At 28.9% G+C, this 18,509-nt stretch overlaps 4 protein-coding genes across 6 annotated transcripts; 2 read left to right on the top strand and 2 right to left on the bottom strand.

The window, feature by feature from the left end:
* Positions 1 to 547: 547 nt before the first annotated feature.
* Positions 548 to 1,582, bottom strand: LOC126850149 (sesquipedalian-1-like). The gene is made up of 2 exons (XM_050592859.1): positions 1,043 to 1,582; positions 548 to 968 (listed from the first exon to the last, which is right to left on the bottom strand). Exons 1-2 carry the CDS (start codon positions 1,334 to 1,336, stop codon positions 615 to 617), a joined length of 648 nt encoding a protein of 215 aa, XP_050448816.1. The 5' UTR covers positions 1,337 to 1,582; the 3' UTR covers positions 548 to 614.
* Positions 1,583 to 2,147: 565 nt separating this feature from the next.
* LOC126850150 (NADH-ubiquinone oxidoreductase subunit 8) lies at positions 2,148 to 5,212 on the bottom strand. 2 transcript variants are annotated; one of them, XM_050592862.1, is made up of 5 exons: positions 5,122 to 5,212; positions 4,930 to 5,019; positions 3,172 to 3,430; positions 2,444 to 2,636; positions 2,148 to 2,355 (listed from the first exon to the last, which is right to left on the bottom strand). In XM_050592862.1, the coding sequence occupies exons 2-5, from the start codon at positions 4,970 to 4,972 to the stop codon at positions 2,224 to 2,226; spliced, it is 627 nt and encodes a 208-aa protein (XP_050448819.1). In that variant the 5' UTR covers positions 4,973 to 5,019; positions 5,122 to 5,212; the 3' UTR covers positions 2,148 to 2,223. The 2 variants fall into 2 exon arrangements, with proteins under 2 accessions (XP_050448819.1, XP_050448818.1); XM_050592861.1 differs by lacking the exon at positions 5,122 to 5,212 and having other exon boundaries at positions 4,930 to 5,114.
* A 931-nt stretch (positions 5,213 to 6,143) lies between these two features.
* On the top strand, positions 6,144 to 18,481 carry LOC126850140 (tRNA-dihydrouridine(16/17) synthase [NAD(P)(+)]-like). 2 transcript variants are annotated; one of them, XM_050592844.1, is made up of 9 exons: positions 6,144 to 6,383; positions 13,637 to 13,900; positions 15,217 to 15,376; positions 15,446 to 15,641; positions 16,686 to 16,934; positions 17,569 to 17,714; positions 17,816 to 17,895; positions 18,000 to 18,158; positions 18,280 to 18,481. In XM_050592844.1, exons 2-9 carry the CDS (start codon positions 13,640 to 13,642, stop codon positions 18,445 to 18,447), a joined length of 1,419 nt encoding a protein of 472 aa, XP_050448801.1. In that variant the 5' UTR covers positions 6,144 to 6,383; positions 13,637 to 13,639; the 3' UTR covers positions 18,448 to 18,481. The 2 variants fall into 2 exon arrangements, with proteins under 2 accessions (XP_050448801.1, XP_050448800.1); XM_050592843.1 differs by having other exon boundaries at positions 6,144 to 6,392.
* Positions 9,613 to 12,511, top strand: LOC126850133 (uncharacterized). Its single transcript, XM_050592833.1, has one exon. It carries the CDS (start codon positions 9,890 to 9,892, stop codon positions 11,771 to 11,773), a length of 1,884 nt encoding a protein of 627 aa, XP_050448790.1. The 5' UTR covers positions 9,613 to 9,889; the 3' UTR covers positions 11,774 to 12,511.
* Positions 18,482 to 18,509: the final 28 nt, after the last annotated feature.

Raw genomic sequence — 18,509 nt, 5'->3', positions numbered from 1 at the left:
TTTTGTTGTTTCACAGCTATTTTTTACTGTCTTCGTTGTTGAAAATATAATCTCATTGTGGTAATTATTGTATTACTGAAAAAAGTGGAACACTAACAATTCAAAGTTAATTCGTAGTTAATTTAAAAAGTTGCTTGTGGAAAAAATTTTCTCCATAACTTTGAGAATAAAGGATTATATCTGTTATAGAATCTATTTTTATCTAAATCAAGTAATTTCACTTTTTTACACATAATATGTGTGCACATGTGCGCATAGGTTTTCAATTAGTACAAAACTATAATAGAATTTATAACACTGTTTATAACAATATAATCACAAGATATCCTTCTTCAGATAGAAATCAACAAATATTAAAAAATGTAGTCTAAAATACAACTTATTTCAAACTATATTTTTTTTCAATGAATAGTTTCAGAGAGATTAGCTATACAATTTAAAGTGAGTGTTATTCTTTTTTTTCTCTTTTCATATGTGTGTGTGTCGCTCGTATGTGTGTGCACTAAAAAATTCTTTTGTCTATTGATGTACAATTGACTCTTCGAACTAATAGTTCTCATGATTCGTTGTTCAAGTTCATACATTGTTCAAATATTTACAAAATGTGTGCATAATTATAGAGTTATTAGAGGTGCTTCTGTATTTTTCTTTGCATGCCTCCATGCATTCAAATCTGCCAGAATTCGTCTGCCATATGCTGTATGAAGTTCACGAAAAGTTATCTTAGTTCTGGGTATATTCTCTGTCCTACCAGGCGCTGATCTGACACTCTGGGAACGATGATGACAGTCTGATTTATTGAATGGATTATGTCGCTGCCTTGGTGGAGCTTTAGGAGATTGTTGCGTCGGTATGGATGCTGTTTCCTCTTCTACAGCATCCAACTGACGTTGTAATTCTGTCACCATAAGTTTCATATAATCATAACTGGCGCAGGCCAATGCCTTCATCCATTGCTCCATAGATTCCTAGATATTGTTATTCTTATTAAAAATGAAGCATAAAAAATAAGTATATAAATATATTATCAATAAGTATTCACCTGAGATTCTGCTGCTAAAACGTAGCTTCTATTGTTTAGACCATGAAAGACTATTTTGAAGCCAAATTGCTCTTCATCCTCTGCTAATTCAATTGTACAACCTTCAAGCACAATCATGCCCATTGGTTCTTTGTCACCACGTCGATCAAAGTAGAATAATATATTTCCTTTGAGAACGAACCATCGTCTTTGATAACCGCGATTCATTTCACCGCGTTTATTCAACCAGCCCTCACGATCTATGGGTGTTGCAGATGTAGCAAACGCTACCATGTTTTTCTCATTGATTTTCATGATGTTTAGCAACGAATTTTCAATTGTTCAATTGTTCAAGTTTTAGTAAATTAATCTTAATCTAAATTCCAAATAAGATAAAGTCAGAGTTGGATGAATGTCAGCCTGTATATTGTAAATACAAGATCAATTTTTCAGATTATAAATGCGCGCACTTTCTTCTTTTTCAATATCGTTGACGCTGACTGATTATGACCAATTGTGACTGGTTTGATGACTTAACCTTCCTTTATATAATCTTAGGTGGGGATAGAGTTGGCGCTTCTCTGTATCTGTATTCTAGGATTCTAGGTGAGGTGGGGGTAGACCTTTTAGTTTATCTTTGATATTCTAGACCTCTAATTTACACATCAATTAAATACAATACTTATTGGTTGAAAATAAAATCCTTTGATCAATATAATTCCTTTGATTAATATGAGTAGTTATATGCAAATGAATCTCTCCTCTTTTGACTGGATTTAATAACATCCATAGTTTTAAAACTAATCAATCAGTCATTAGATTTTTTTAAAGAAATAGCTGTAATTGGTCAGTTTTAAAATGGATATTAAACTCAATTAAAGGTGACATATAAATGTAGTCTTAAACTTTGTCAATCTTCTTGCAAAATATTCTATAGATAAATTGGTTCCTAACATTATTTAAAAACCACTTCATTTATCTAATAAAAATATTTAAACAAAAACAATAACTATTTTTTTATATCTTTATTAAATTTTTAGTAATAACTTTTATTAAATTTAATTAATTAATAAATATATATTGTATATCTATAGCTATTACACATAAAATCTCTATATAAATAAAATTTTTCTTGATATTTAATTTATTCTATATTTTTGTTTACTTGCATCATTAATTGTTACTACATTACAACACAGCTGTTAACGATATAAGTGATCAGCATGGATATTACTAGCAATTTCTGATTCCCATTTGTCTCCATTATTTAAAAGTTTTTCCTTGTTATACAACATTTCTTCATGAGTTTCACTTGAAAATTCAAAGTTTGGACCCTGCAAAGCACAATTTTTTAATAATATAATTGCTCATATATAATATAATAATATATAATAATTATTAATAACAAAAAAATTTGGATACCTCTACAATAGCATCTACGGGGCAAGCTTCTTGACAAAACCCACAGTAAATACATTTAGACATATCAATGTCATATCTTGTAGTGCGTCGAGATCCATCTGCTCTTTCTTCTGCTTCAATTGTAATAGCTTGTGCAGGACATACGGCTTCACATAATTTACAAGCAATACATCTTTCTTCTCCAGAAGGATATCTAAATAAGATAAATAAAATATCTTCATAGCAAAACCATAAAAAACATAAAATATTACAAGCCGATTACATATATTAAATATTTATAATCTCCTTAAACCTCCGTTAATCATAATAGATATATATTTAGGTTTACAAAATGTTATCTTTCACTGTTTTTCATGTTTTTTAATTGGTCTGTTCCAAGTTTCTAGTATTAAATAAAGAAAAATTGTTTCAAGAAAGAATAAAAAATAATAGGAAAATTGAAGTCTTTATAAGATGACATTGCAAGCATTTATGCAAAAAATATTGCGACTAATGGAAAGCTAAAAGCGTTTATGAAAATGATCAATGTCTAATAAGTAATTAGAATAAAAAATTTATCAAAGAACTTCAAAAAAGCAGATTCAATATGGCAAATCTAAACAAAATTAGAATCCTATATCACTCTGACATATTATATTATATTATACTATATATATATAATATATATATATATATATATATATATATATATATATATATATATATATATATATACAGAGAAATTATACCTTCTTAATGCATGTTCGCCTCTAAATCTAGGACTCAAAGGTCCTTTTTCAAATGGATAATTTATTGTTGCTGGTTCTCTAAATAACTGAGACACAATAAGACCAAATCCTCGTGCAATTTCAAGAAAAAACATATGAGTAGTTGCAGCTTCCATAATATCTGTCCAGGTTTTGTCTTTTTCCTCATTTACATAGTAATATTTACTACGACTCAAATATATATTTATGCCATTTGAAGTAAACCTACCAAATTTTGGAGCTAAAATATTCATAATTTTTAAGATTATATACATATCCTGTAAAGTAATATAGATACAATTTAATAATAATAATAAAAGTTTTCATATAGATCAAGGATGCCCAACTTTTGTGCACTATTACGAGGTTCCATTGTAAATTTCATATTTATAAATACGGTTGCGGGCCGGATTGACAGGCTGCGTGGGCCGCATCCGACTCGCGGGCCCGACGTTGGACATCCGTGATAAATTTTATCAAGTATATAATTTCTGTCAACATTCTCTGATAATTTCCTTCTATATGATAACCATAAAAAGTAACATGTGAATAATTTACGCTAGCACAACAAAAAAAAGAATAAAAATTTATAATAAAATTAATAATATACAATATAAAGTTTATATAAGAAAATTAAATATAAGTTATAATTAAATAATAATAAGATATAAGTTTAATATAAAGAAAATTAAAATCTTTGATCTAATATTTAGCAATATGTTAATAATTTTTTTCTGTTTACAGAATATTCATCAATATCAATACATTATAATACATATTTTATATATGTAAACATTATTCAATTTTTAAAATATAATCATTTTATTAAACTTTAAATATAATAAATGTTTTTTAAATTGATAAAACACAAATGTTGTATTACAAAATTCTTTTATTTTTATATCGTATATCGTTTTATGATATATACATAATCTATCAATGATAATATTCTAATTTAATTACCAATATAAATTAATTTAATTACCAATATTTGGTATATCAATATTCCTTGTTCTGCTTTAACAATCAAAAAAGTTAAATAATATGTAGGTATAATTATAACTACATCATAAAATAATAAGATTAAAATAGTTTTAAATTCTGTGTTATATAATACAGAATTTTAATAAAATTGTTCTGCGCAGCATAAAATAAAAATATTAATTTTATATAGAATATGCTAAATTTTTTAATGAATCAAAATTGATCAAACTTGCCATGGCTCAAACTCTAATCGAAATCTATCATATCAAAAATTAATCAAAACGATGACAAGATGATTTTAAAATGTTAAAATATAACATTAATATTATATTTAACTGCACAATTACAAAAAAATTTCTTTATTAAATTGTTACAAAAATAGCATATAATGCAATTATTGATAATATTAAAGAAATAAATAAAATAATAATATAATAATGATGAGATTCTTTTTCATAGGTAATCCATCAGTGCAAAAAGAAATTCAAATAAAATGCATATTTATAAGAAATAAATTACAAAGCTGCTACAATTCCAACATATAACCTCAACATAATGTTTTTTAAATATAGCTTGATAACTAGTTTTTTTTACAAATACTATGTATAACATTATCATATCATAAAATGCAATATTTTTGCAAACTTAATAAAAAATAAAAAAAGATTATCTTGTTCAAAAATTATCTTTTGTAATACAAAAAAATCAATTTTATCATAATTAAAAATTATTAAATATTATATTGATATATCATACCAATTTTACTCATTCGTGTAATGATTTGTAAAGGAACCATCATTATATCTCTTCAATTTCTTTTCCTCAAAGATAAACAGGACTAACAAACTAGAACAAAAATTTTTTTATTTTATATCTATGGCTGCAGTTAAGAAGACGCTAGAGATGCTTCGAACTTCGAAGCACGGTCTTCTAGGTCTGGGCACTTGCCTTTGAAAGCTGTGTTGCCAGAGCGCTCTGCGCAGTACATGTACAGAGTCCTCTGATTGCGTGCGTGTGAGCCGCGATCCGTTTCTGGCAACACAGTTTGAAAACCGTACCTCAAATGCGGGCAATCTTTCTCGTTTCTGCCGCACGGTGTCATTAATGACAGGTGGACCGATAAAATGCGCATGCACAATTTTTATCAAATTTCAGATTTATTTCAACCTTTTTTTAAATCCACAAATATATGCATAAGGAAATGAACCAACCAATTTCCTTATGCTTATAGTTATGCGCTTATGCAAAAGTGTGTGCTCCCCGTTTTAGCCTCCTTATCCCATCCGTGTGCGTTTTCATTTTAAAGGTGCGTTTATATGACAGTGAGCGTCGAACATCTGCGTAATTTTCTGCACAGTGCTCGACGTTGCCATGTAAAGGCACCTTAAGTTTCTGCCCACGATGGAAAAAATATTAGGAAAAAGAATAAATATTACATTTCAGAAGGAGCATTTTGGAATTTTTTTTATTTCAAACAAGGGAACGGAATAGGTTAAATATTTTTAATATTTTATTTTTTATTAGACATTAAAATATTCCGTTCTCTTATTTGAAGTAAAATTTCAAATTGCTTTTCCTAATATTTAATATTTATTGTTATTCCTAATATTTTTTCTATTGTGCGCAGGATCTAAAGCAAAAATAACGTCAGTGGAGCGCATTATGCGAAAAAAAAAAAAAAAAATAATTTACAAGGATTTTCAATTTTGCTATTTAAATTAACAAATAAAATTAAAGCTTTTATATTGAAAGCTACATATCTTATATCACTATATTACTTTTATTTTTTTATCCTGTATCGCTATATTGCTTTTATTGCTAAATAAAAGCAATATAAAAATGATGAAAAATGTTTTTATTTAGGATAGTATACACTATAAAAAAGACAGAGATTCGACCAAAAATATATTTGTCTTTTTCTAATTCTGGTTACAATTTTTGATGTAGATAGTATATAAGAATAGTATATAAGAAAGCCTCACTTCCTCAATTGTTCAATTGTTCTTTATTGAGTTGTCAACTGATTGTAGAGGGGTAGTTATTTCCTTACACTCTTTTCAGTTAAGATAGAGTTTAATGGGTATATAGGAAAAAAATTGTGAATGATACAATATATAGTGATTCAGTTATCAGTTAATTTATTAATTCGAGTACGAAGGATGCTGATAAATTTACACATCTCATTTGCAACCTGAAAAAAATCGGATTATGTAAGTAAGGTTAGTGTCTTTAATCATTTTACATATTATTTTAATATTTTTAATTATTTATATATTTAATCAGTATGACTAAACCCAGACAGCACAAAAAGGCCAAAAGACATCTTAAAGATGTCTTAAAAATGATAAGAAGTCTTTAAGTGTCGTTCTCTTAAAGATAGGGACACATGAGCTGTCTGGAAAATTGAAAATATTTTTATATTGTTATGATTATATTAATCGCTATTTATTGCAAAATGGAAATTTCGCAAAATACAAAATAAAACTATTTTTGTATGAATTGTATTTAATAAAAATTATATAATGTGCACAACACAATTGTATAGATAGATTAGTTTTACATTATTATTGAAATGGTAATATATGTAAAAAATATATACAGGGTGTTTCAGAAATACTTTAATAAACTTTGGTAGTGAGAGTTATCTCCATATAAAAACATGAAAAAAAGGTCACATAAACATATGTCTGAAAATACCTGATTTATGAATTATAATCGAAAGATTCCATTCAATTCAGTACCATGGCCTGATTAAAATCCATTAGGTTTTTATGGAGATTCTGTGGAGACACTTAAAAGCTCTAGTTTATCTAACTAAAAATGTAAATGAAGAGATGCTTCACCAATGTATTGCAAATGCCTGTGAAACCATTTATAATTGTCATGGGATTTTTGAAAAGTGCAACAATTTATGATCCAACGTGTTCATGTGTGTATTGAAGAAAGTGAAGGACATTTTGAACATTTGTTAATTAATTATAAATAGATAAACAATTAAACTGAATATGTATTATATTGTCATGTATCATTGCAGATATATTCTGTCAGTTTTTGTTGTCGAAATCTTTCAATTATAAACCACGCATTTTGAGACATATGTTTATATGACATTTTTTTCTTGTTTTTATATGGAGAACTCATCCCCAAAACTTGTTGACATATTTTTGACACGCTCTGTATAATGGATAAATTTCAAATATTTTATCACAATCCTGCAGAAAGTTGATGAATATTTCAATTTCATTATTTACCTGTATTAGTAATGTTGAGTTATTTTTTTTCGCAAGTATCACATAATGATATGACTTATAATAGCATCAGAATAGAGATAGTTCTTATTCTCACCAAAACGACCAACAATTGGTAGTATTATGTAAAGCTGTGGGATCCTTTCAAGAAAAGAAGTAAAAAATAGGGTGCAGACAAAAAACATGTGTGACGCGTTTGAATACTTGTGTTTTTTTTTACATGACAAGAAATCATAAATATACTGTAGTGAAGACAAGGTTGACAAAATTTGACATTTTTAGATAAAATCCACATCAGTAAACAAGAACGATATTTTTAGGAAAAATAAGCTAGAACAGTAGAAAAAGAACTAGTTTTTTCTATTGAAAATGTCAAAATAAATAGAAAACTTTTACCATTATATTATAAAACTATTACCATTAAAAACTATTCCATTATATTCGTCAATTGAAAGAATGTTCTAAATTTTCTATTTTCTAATTTAAGCTTTATCCAAAATAATAAATAATCTGTAATAGAAATCAATTAGTAGCCATTGAATTAGTAGCAAATAAATTAGCTTTTTGTCAGATATTGAAAGGTAAACATGAACTAGATCTATATTGATAAAAATTTTTTATTCTGTTACTATTATTATTATTCTGTTACTATTATATTTATCTGTTACTATTACATTATTATTATTATTCTGTTATTATTACATTTTTCTTTTATTAAACTAAAGTTTAATACAAAATTTAGTAATATTTAAAGTAATATTTTTAAAGCTTTTGCTTTAAAAATTTCACATTTATTTATAATTTGACTATAAAATTGACTATAATTATTATAATTGAAAATTATTATAATTATAATTAACTATAATTTGACTTTAATTAAAAAAAACTATTATATCGATTTCATTTTTTTAAAGTAGTAAGAATTAGTATAATTTATTAATTAAAGTAAAAATATATTTTTGCTTAAAATTATATAAATATATTTTACTAAAAATAAATACATATATTTTATTTATGAAAGTTATTTTTAAAGTTTTTGCCAATTTATTCCATTAGATAAAGTCCGGGATAAATAAAAATTAGAATTTACCATAGCGTTTTTCACTCATTAGACTTTTCCGGTCAATCTTGGGGGTCGATTATGTAACTTTTTTTCGAGGGCGAAAACGTTAAAAGGCTAATTGCTAAAATCAAGTCTGATTAGATTCGGTTAAAATTAGTTGGGTGGCTAATAGAGAAAATAGAGATGAAGGAAAACCAAGTTTCATTCATGTCATTTCAGTTTCACTGCTCTGCTAATTTTAACCGTTGATTAATTTAGATAAACGGTTACAAGATAAACGGATCTTGTTAAATTGGTCCTATAAAAGTGTAAAATTGTGTCATTAAAATTATGAGAAAATTTTTCACATTTCCACCCTAGGGGAAAAGTCACATGATCGCTGCCCTGATGAAATATGCGCGCGCATGTTTACATTGTTTCATCGCATGCGTGCATGGAGTCCTTGACAAAGTTGCGACTCTGGACCGGTCTCCGCGGCAACCACAATTTATCGATTCGTCTTCATATCGCCAGTTAGCCTTATGGGCGACAAAGAATCTCAAGAAAATCCTACATATTAATCCATACGGGATTGTCCGCGATTGTGCCGTGCGATAAAATAATAAAAATAATGTATAAAAAAATAGGAGATAAGAAACCTTTCATCGAGCTTACAGTGCTAGACCAGGAACAGATCATGAATACAGAAACTTAATATCATTATTAATAGTGATATTGGATAAGCCACTTTATACAGTGACTTATATATGTCTGGAGTCAGGATTCAAAAGTTTAGACTAAGAATTATTAATATTTACCGAAGACCGAGATGGGAAAGAAAGAAAAAAATGGCATAAGAGTTAACATGAAGAGCCAAATTGAAATTAATAATGAAGGAATATTGCTCTTTTTTAGTGTTAATAATGAAGAAATTTATAAAAATAATATATTTGTAGAGTACAACTTTTTAATGTGTTCCATATAATTTTAAACAATACTTAAAAAGTTTTGACATATTAATCTTAAATGCAGATATATGTATATATATATATATATATATATATATATATATATATATATATATATACATATATATATTATGTATGCATGTATAGTTTTTAATCGTCTTTTTTGGCTTATTAACTATTGATTAAATAATGTTTAATAAATAATATTAGAACAAGTATAAAATTAAAATTAAAGAATGAAAATTATTTACAAAAATAAAGATAGAATAGTTTTTATACTATAACAATTTTCAATTTTTTTATAAATACGCGAGGAAAGAGGAATGGTCAAGGATTCATAAGAATGAAAATAACAGCAACAATATTATATATATAATGTTGCGCTATATCTATATGTACATTGAAGCGATCGTACATATGTTCGAAATAATTAATAATCCGAGAAAAGGAAAACGGGAATGCTAACCAAGACTTGTGCAAAGCGCGAGATTGTCCGCTGCTATCCCTCGCAGAGCATGTTGCACATACCATCAGAACACAGGAGATTCCGCCGTGTTCATGGTCTACAGTTACCACTACATCCTCAGCAAATAATCGGTTGGGTATTGCTAATCGTCGTGTTTGCTGGTACTTTTACTGTGCTGCTGACGACACCGCTGTTACCTGATCTACGTTTTATCCTCTCATTGCTATTTGCTGTTTTGTTCTTACTTCACGTGCTGACCCATCTGACGGTAGTACTACTGGATCCGGCCGATCCCGAAGTACGCGCTCGACCGGTCAATGAAGATGTGCCAGAATTTGACCGTACGAAACACCAGCATGTTATCGAGAACGGCCGTTGTCATCTATGTAATATCACGACGCGAGATTTGTGTACCAAACACTGTTCCATCTGTAACAAATGCGTGCCACGCTTCGATCACCATTGCAAGTGGCTAAACAACTGTATCGGGAAGCGTAATTATCCGGCATTCCTGGCGTGCTTGACGTCGACATTATTTATTGCGCTCGCAGTTACCGCGCTTACTCTGGGCGAACTGGTGCTTGTTAATGCGCATTCAGTTGCGAACGATGGAAATTGGGGTGATAGCAACGACACGAGCATGAACAACGCTACGGCGCCATCATTGCCGGTACCTGGTACCGGCTCACTTGTTCTTGCTACCCTCATCGGTGTCCTCTCAACAGTTGCTGCAGTTCTGCTTATACATCTCTGCTTTTTCCATGGATATATTGCTTGTCTCGGTCTCACCACGTACGAATATGTGCGTAGAAAGCGAGAGAAGAGCTCTGGCGTTGCCGCTGGCTCTAGAATGACTTCCTCTAGTAATCTATACAGTGCATCTTACTGCGATACCGATGACAGAGAAGATATTGATCAAGGCACACGAAGCCTCTATTCTCGCTTCTGCAAGAATGGTTCTTTATTTAAGAAAGGTGTAGATACAACGATGATGACGGAAACCACGGATGTGTACGTTTCCTCAACGCACGAGGAGGAAACGCGCAGCGGTGACGTGGTGGCGAATAATAAGGATGCTTGCTCGAAGAAAGACCGGAATTTTCGACTCTGTTTCTCGTATGATTCACGCACCATTGAGACTTCTATTAAAGTCTCCTCCTCACGGTCGATCAACACGATAGAGTTGGAAAATCATGGAGAATCGCCAGACCTAAAGTCATCATCCACGCCTTCGCCGGTATCTTGTTGTTTCTCCATCATGAATTATTCCGAAGGCAAGTATGATGGAAAGGACCGAAAGCGTCGTGCCAGCGGACATCGTCTCGAATCCTCAAAACGTTCCTGTGGAACGATGAGAAGAATACAGACGTTTTTACAGGCTCGTCTAAAAAAGAGTTCAAAATCAAAAGCGACAACTTCGTCGGCTTTTGCTCGTTCTTGCAGTAACAAGATAATTCCGGATGATCCTTCGGACATCGCGCCTGCAATAACCGAACATCAGAATAGGGTCATCGAAACGTTAGTAGCGGAGCTAACAACACCACCTGCGGATCGTCCACATCCACCGGCGAGATTACCCGCTATGGATCTTCCAGATACCGTCCACAAGATTAGAAAAGTGCTTGCGAATACCGGGAACATCCCCGTTTTGGAACCGATACCGCCTTGCGTAATACCTAAACGGAATCAAGCTTATCTCAGTAGTCGGCGAAGTACAAACTTCTCCAGGAAGAGACCACGCTTTAAGCTCGGCTCATATGTCACGCAGACCGCTCAACTGTCACCGATACCAGAGTCAGAGTTTTCAAAACCGGCCACACCTAGATCGCCGTTGCGATCGGGTCCCGCTTTTGCCTTCCCGCCATTACGCGAGTAACTTTATCAGCAGCGTCTTATCGAGAGACATTGTTTTTAGTAATGGAAGTGTTTTATTTAGAAATAAAATCCCGAAAAGTATTAAGATATACTCATTGTTAATATATGAGTCTATTCATCGAGATATTTTTCATAGCTTTATATTTTTAAATTTAAATTCGAGGATAGTACTCATATACACGATTCATACTAAAACAGATATTTATCATATTGCACATTCGTGCATTTTTTCATTTTTTATTATTTCACTACATACACATTAAAGATCTCAAAATAATTTAGTATTAAAACAAATTTAGTAAATTTGCATAAATTATTACAAAGTTTGTTAGGCCTTTCAAGAAATATATTCAAAGTTATACATATTTAAATTCAGACATCGTATACAACGTATATTATTATAATATTATGTGATTTATCATATTTTTTATATTCTCACAATTTACAAACATACTAAAATATATTTTAATAATTGCATTTATATCTATATTAATATGTGGACGTTATCTGAACGGACAAAAATTAAATGATATGGAAAGATATACAGCAAAAGATCAATTTCTTTGATTTAAGACCTTTTTTAGTTAAGCCTGCAACTTAAAAAAATGAAAAACTCATTTAAGAAGATTTATAAAAGTATGAAACTCTTGTAATTTATGTTTTGTGTTAAGTTTAATGTGTAATTAATTATAAATAATAATAATTATATTTAGTTTTTTTCTCTCTCTCTCTCTCACTTTCTTTTCCTTCTTTTTTCCCTTCCTTCTTTTATTTCTTCTTTACAATAAATATGTCATATTGAAAGAGAATTTGTTTCCTATTTTTGATAACATTATTTTTACGATTAAATATACGAAATTAAATATTTTAATTTTATATAAACATATGATTTGATATATGACATTAAGTAAAACAAATAAAATTAAAAAAAAAATATCGAAATTTTCATTGAGAAAACAGTATCAATTAAAAATTTGTCGGAGATTTTTCTATGTAATAAATTTTTTGAGAGCATTCTGTATTTTTTACAAATAGGTTTTATCTTGCAAATAAGAACTTATTTTATCAATCGATTAAATATGATACCGAGTCGTTGCAATATGTCACGATTCCAAGTTGCATAATATAATATTAGTTGTACAAATCCGCGTTACAATCTGTATCACTATATTAGAACTTTAATACTTAAAAATCACAATGCATCGTAGCACGCGACAAGTTTCTTCGCAGATTTTTTTATACCCACTATTTAATTTCTTAACTCTAAAGGACTGCCCAGTTCGGATTCCGAGTCATGAGTTATGAATTAATTGATAGGGGGATATTTACTAACAAGGAACATGTCGTTACTATCCGAAACAGTTTTGGTTCTCCTTGAAATAGTTGTTAAACACAAAAATCTAAGAGACACATATTTTTTTATACGTGCCCGTTTTAATGTTTAGGGGGTGAAACACCCTTTTGAGAAAAAAACGGTGTTTTTTTGGGATCGAATTTCATCGAAACTATAAGAGATAGAAAAAAAATTGTTCAACAAAAGTTTAACGACTTGAAGAGTACTTTAAAGTTACGAGAATTTTTTTTCCCAAGAAAGTCCCAACCAAAATTTTTTTGGATTTTCTTGTACGTACATGGTCATAATAGCGAACTTTTGGATAAGTCTAGCACTCAGAGGATTCATTTTACAAGATTGTGCCTATAGAACTTTTTATTCACAGCATTAATTCTCTTTTTATGCCCTACAATTCTAGCCATGTCTCAATGCTATTCATCAGAGGCCCAATTTTGATAAAAAATTAGGCATAATCTTTTCTCTCGTAATCACAATATAAAGCAATACATCGTTCAATCTTCATGCGCACAGATAATGTTTACGATGATGGAATCGCTTGACAAGGGGGACACTCCTTCAAAGAAGACCAATGTTTGGGAAGATTTGGGTTCACCGCGTTGCATAATCGCGCCAATGGTAGATGCGAGTGAATTGGCATGGAGATTGCTTAGTAGACGACACGGTGCCCAACTCTGTTACACGCCGATGCTGCACTCCACCGTGTTTTGTCGAGATCCCAAATATAGACGAGAGGCCCTTGCTAGCACCAGCGAGGATCGTCCGTTAATTGTGCAGGTATACTATTAATCACAAAATTACGATTATGTATTTATGTAAAATAAATCCAGGATGTCTACCTCTGGAAAAACCTAGAGAATCTGAAATTCTAAGGGGTTTCGTTTTTATCTCGAAAAATCAGGGAATTCTCATGGAATTTTATTCAAATTCAGGGAATTTTTTCAAAACAATTCTTTCTTTTATCATTTTGTTCTTATATTGCAAACAAAGACAATTTGATTGGCCAATGATTTTGAATTATATGTTTCAAATATATTATAAATATATATCTTTCTTTCTTTCTTTACATTTTCTGTTCATTGTCATGGCAAAAAATACTGAATACACAGTTTTTATTATAATTTTTATAATTAATGATAAAAATAAAAATATTATGCAAATGAAAATTGCTTATCTTACAAAAGTCATTCAGTTCTTTTTCATACATTTTTATATTTAATATTTAAAATTTAGTGTTTTTAAGTTATTTATTTTTCTGTTTGTATGAATGAAAACCATTAGAAAACGCAAACAAAAAACTTATTTTAAAAAATTCCATCTAAAAATTCTTTAATTTTACCTGGAATTTTGAACAAATTATCTGAAAAATCAAGAAATTCTCAGGAAACTTTTTTACAAGTTTTGAAGCTTGAAAATAAATCTTGGATGTCGAATTTTTTGAGACTTTAAAGAAATATTTTTGTAATTTTTTTCTTTATTTTCTTTATGGATGCCGTCGCGATTTCTTAAGTATCAGACTATACATTGAAGATTGAAATTGAAGATTGAAAATTGAAATTCGATCAATCAAGATGAAATTTCAGTTTTTTTGCTCTGATTAATCAAATTCCGATCTTTAATCTTAAATTTTAAATTTTCAAGATATTGTAGTCTGATAAGCTTTACAACTTTCTTATTTAAACATAGAATAAGAATTTTTTATTTTAACATGTCATATAATACATATTTAAAAATTGTCTAATCAAATATGTATTATATTTAAAAAAACGATAATTTTTTTCTGAAGTGCGGTTTTTTTGAATAGTTATCTTGAGAATCTCCAGATCTTACACATTTTTATTCTTAAAATTTAAAAATTTATTTATTTTTAAGTAAATTTAATTTATTTTAGAATTTAAAAGATATGAATATAAATAAATATGCAATTAAATTTTTCCAATGTTTTGAATATGAATGAATAGGAGGATAATAATGTAATTATACTTTATTAATATAGCACAAAAAAAAATATATAGAGCGCAAAAAGTTAAATATGGAAAAGAGTAAATGAAGGAAAATAATTATCATTAACTTTCGTATAATTTTTTTTTTAGTTTTGTGGAAATGATCCAGATATATTATTAGAAGCTGCACGTTTAGCTGAACCATATTGCGACGCAGTGGACATCAATATTGGTTGTCCACAGGCAATTGCAAAACGTGGACATTATGGAGCATTTTTACAGGATGACTGGATTTTATTAAATAGAATTGGTATGCATATTTTCTACTTATGTTTAACGAGCTTTAATATTTTAATAATCACATTTCTTGTGTATACAGTGTCGACTTTAAAGAATGGATTGCATATACCTGTCACCTGTAAGTTACGAGTGTTCTCAGAAATTAGTCGCACTGTGGAATATGCTCGCATGCTACAGAATGCAGGTGCTAGTTTACTTACTGTTCATGGACGTACGAGAGAACAAAAAGGATCATTGACTGGATTAGCATCTTGGAAACATATTAAAGCTGTAAGGTAATTATTCCTTCTTATACTTTACTTTAATATTAACTTTTAATCTTTGATTTTTCAGGACAATCATATTAAGAAATGTGAATTTTCTTTTTGCATTATGCTTTAAAATAAAATAAAATATAATTTTTGTGTCTGCTATCACTTGTATTTGATATAATATAGATAGATAAAATATATCAAAAACTTTTATTCATTATCTTACATTAATAAATGTGCATATATAATTCAACTTGCTTGCTACATTGCAGCAAAAATAAACTTTAAAATAAACTTAATCAAGATTTACAATTGTTTATTAACTTACCACTTTTTGATGTATTTTATCAATCAAAAATTAGTATAATAGTGTTAAATAAAATCTAATTTATTTTGACATATAGGAAAAATAAGTCAAGTAGAATGCACAAAAGAAATATTCATGATTTTTGATATCATAATTCCATATGGTTGTAAAGAATTAAGAGTAATAAATAAGCGAGAAATTTGATTCTTTTTTTGGATGGAAATGGATAAATATAAAGACAACAAAGCATGCTAACAAGATTAAAAGTATATAGTATTTATTTGTATCAGTTTAATTTTTAATACAATTTCAATAAAGAATTCAAAATATTTGCTTTGGTTTTTTTTATATTTATCTGTGACAAAAACTTAAATACAAGATAGATATATCATATAATGATAAACAAAAGAAATATAATTCGATATAATATCTTATGATATCACTGTGATTCTGCCATTATTTTATAATAATGGACTATGCTGGAGAAAGTGATTTAAGTACACAAAGAATGAGAGGAAGGAAGAAAAAGAGAAAGGAGAGAAAAAAAAGGAAAGAAGGAAGACAAAAATAAAAATAATGTTTATTTTAATTTTTTTATTAAAATAAATTTGTACTTAATCAAATATTATTTTTAATATTTAAAATAAATATTATTTTATTACTTTTTACTATCAAATTATTTCTTTTTTAGTTATTAACTCGATGTACTAAAGTAAATATTGTTGTAAGAACGGTTGATAAATTATTTTATATTTGATCAGGGAAGCCGTGGAAATTCCGGTGATAGCCAATGGTAACATACAATGTATGCAAGACTTACAGAGATGCATTGAAGAAACCCAAGTGCAGGGTGTGATGTCAGCCGAAGGAAATCTTTACAATCCATATATATTCGAATCTCGTTACCCCGCTTGTTGGGAGCCTGCTCTTGAGTATTTGGAGCTCGTAGAGCAATATCCAGCACCGGCTTCATATATCCGCGGTCATTTATTTAAGTTGTTCCATCATGTGTACGTATTGATCTTTTAAGGGCCTGGTCTACTTTAGGAGTATAAAAAAATTGATGATTTTTAAAAATGTCTTATAGAATTTTTTTCGCAATACTAAGAACTTAATTTCATCAGAAAAAAATGAAAAATAACGAAACAGTGTCATTTTAAAATTAGATGTTTTTATTTTAAATTTTGAAATTTGAAAATTCTGAAATTTTTTTTTAATTTCTTGAAAATGAGAAAAATATTGAATATCGCATTAATTTCTTAACTTCTTAAATATTCTAATTAGGTTCGGTATCCCCAAAAAATAATTTTTTTTCAGTTAAAAAAGAAAATTAGTTATTCGGTTCATTAATTTTCAAGATATATCCATTACACCTACTTTGAAAACAATTTTTTGAGTAAAAAGTTTAAAGTTTTCAGTCAAATTCATCGAAGACCTTCTATATTATTCAGTCTTATAATTCTGTCAATTTTGTGAATTTTTCAATAAAATCTGAAAGATATTTTTTAGACATTATACTTTCAGAAAATAAAAAATCGATTTTTTGATCCTCTAAAGAAGACTGGACTCTTAATCATAGCAGGTCATGAATTGTGTCACATAATTCCTGATCGTGCAAACAGCATGCTTTTAATTAGAGAGTAGATTTTGTTTAGCAGAAAATCAAGAGGAGAGGGAGAATTTAGCAACAAACTCCTCTATGGAATCTTTTAAAAGTGTTGTATATACTTTGAGAGATCGTTACTTACCATATCATGAAGGACATTTAACATGGCAGATAGAAAAGACAAGTAATAATTTGATATTTAAATAAATGTTATTTGTGTTTACTATATATATTTATATCTTTTTTTCTATTATTTCTATTATTATATGTTTCTTCTGTTTCTAGATTATAATTTAGAATTACCACCATGGTTGTGTCAACCTTATGTACGAGAGCCTCCACGAGAACATATACAGAAATCACACGTAAATAAACATATATTTTATAATATATGCAGTATATTCTTATCTTATTGTCTTATTGCATTGTAACTCAATAATTTTTTGAAAATAACAATAAGAGTTTTCAGGAAGATGTACTTCGAAAACGGGAATACAAAGATGAGGACGGAAACGAAATTTCGCGGAAACGTTCAAAAAAACTTAAACGAATAGCGCGTAGACCGAATAGAGCAACATCTGTTCCTAAGAGAAGTTCGGATCGGTGTCATGCTTGTCCAAATCCTCTGGTTTGTTAAAATATTTATAACTTTTTTATTTTATTTCATAATTTTGAATATATTTTCGAAAATAATTGATGCGTAACAAGATATTTCGGAGAAAAATTCTAATGCGTGATTTAAATTGCAGGGTTTTAAATGCGAATATAAATTATGTCGGCAATGCTGTAGAAATAAATGTTACATAGAAAATTTAGACTGTGCTGGTCACAGAAATCTAACTAAGACGAGAAGGCAAATGGCAAAAGAATTTGAAGCAAAACGTAAAAGCATTGAAAATACGATGACACTATGTTAAAATATTTTAAATAAAACTATATATTATATTTTAATTTTCTATGAATGTCATTATTTTATTAT

Source organism: Cataglyphis hispanica, chromosome 5, assembly GCF_021464435.1.
Source record: "Cataglyphis hispanica isolate Lineage 1 chromosome 5, ULB_Chis1_1.0, whole genome shotgun sequence".
NCBI classification, from domain to species: Eukaryota; Metazoa; Arthropoda; class Insecta; order Hymenoptera; family Formicidae; genus Cataglyphis; species Cataglyphis hispanica.
Note: the sequence above shows the minus strand (reverse complement) of the source record. Positions and strands in the feature narration are given on the sequence as shown.

Bases quoted from the DNA above. Each gene is read 5' to 3' on its own strand.
- LOC126850150 (XM_050592862.1), bottom strand. From the start codon at position 4,972: ATGATGGTTCCTTTACAAATCATTACACGAATGAGTAAAATTG. The intron at 3,431-4,929 runs GTATGATATATC...TGAATATTTTAG, and splicing joins TACACGAATGAGTAAAATTG to CTCCAAAATTTGGTAGGTTT. The intron at 2,637-3,171 runs GTATAATTTCTC...TATCTTATTTAG, and splicing joins GGCGAACATGCATTAAGAAG to ATATCCTTCTGGAGAAGAAA.
- LOC126850140 (XM_050592844.1), top strand. From the start codon at position 13,640: ATGTTTACGATGATGGAATCGCTTGACAAGGGGGACACTCCTTCAAAG. The intron at 16,935-17,568 runs GTACGTATTGAT...ATTAGAGAGTAG, and splicing joins TTTAAGTTGTTCCATCATGT to ATTTTGTTTAGCAGAAAATC. The intron at 17,715-17,815 runs GTAATAATTTGA...TTCTGTTTCTAG, and splicing joins ATGGCAGATAGAAAAGACAA to ATTATAATTTAGAATTACCA.
- LOC126850149 (XM_050592859.1), bottom strand. From the start codon at position 1,336: ATGAAAATCAATGAGAAAAACATGGTAGCGTTTGCTACATCTGCAACA. The intron at 969-1,042 runs GTGAATACTTAT...AACAATATCTAG, and splicing joins TTTTAGCAGCAGAATCTCAG to GAATCTATGGAGCAATGGAT.
- LOC126850133 (XM_050592833.1), top strand. From the start codon at position 9,890: ATGCTAACCAAGACTTGTGCAAAGCGCGAGATTGTCCGCTGCTATCCC.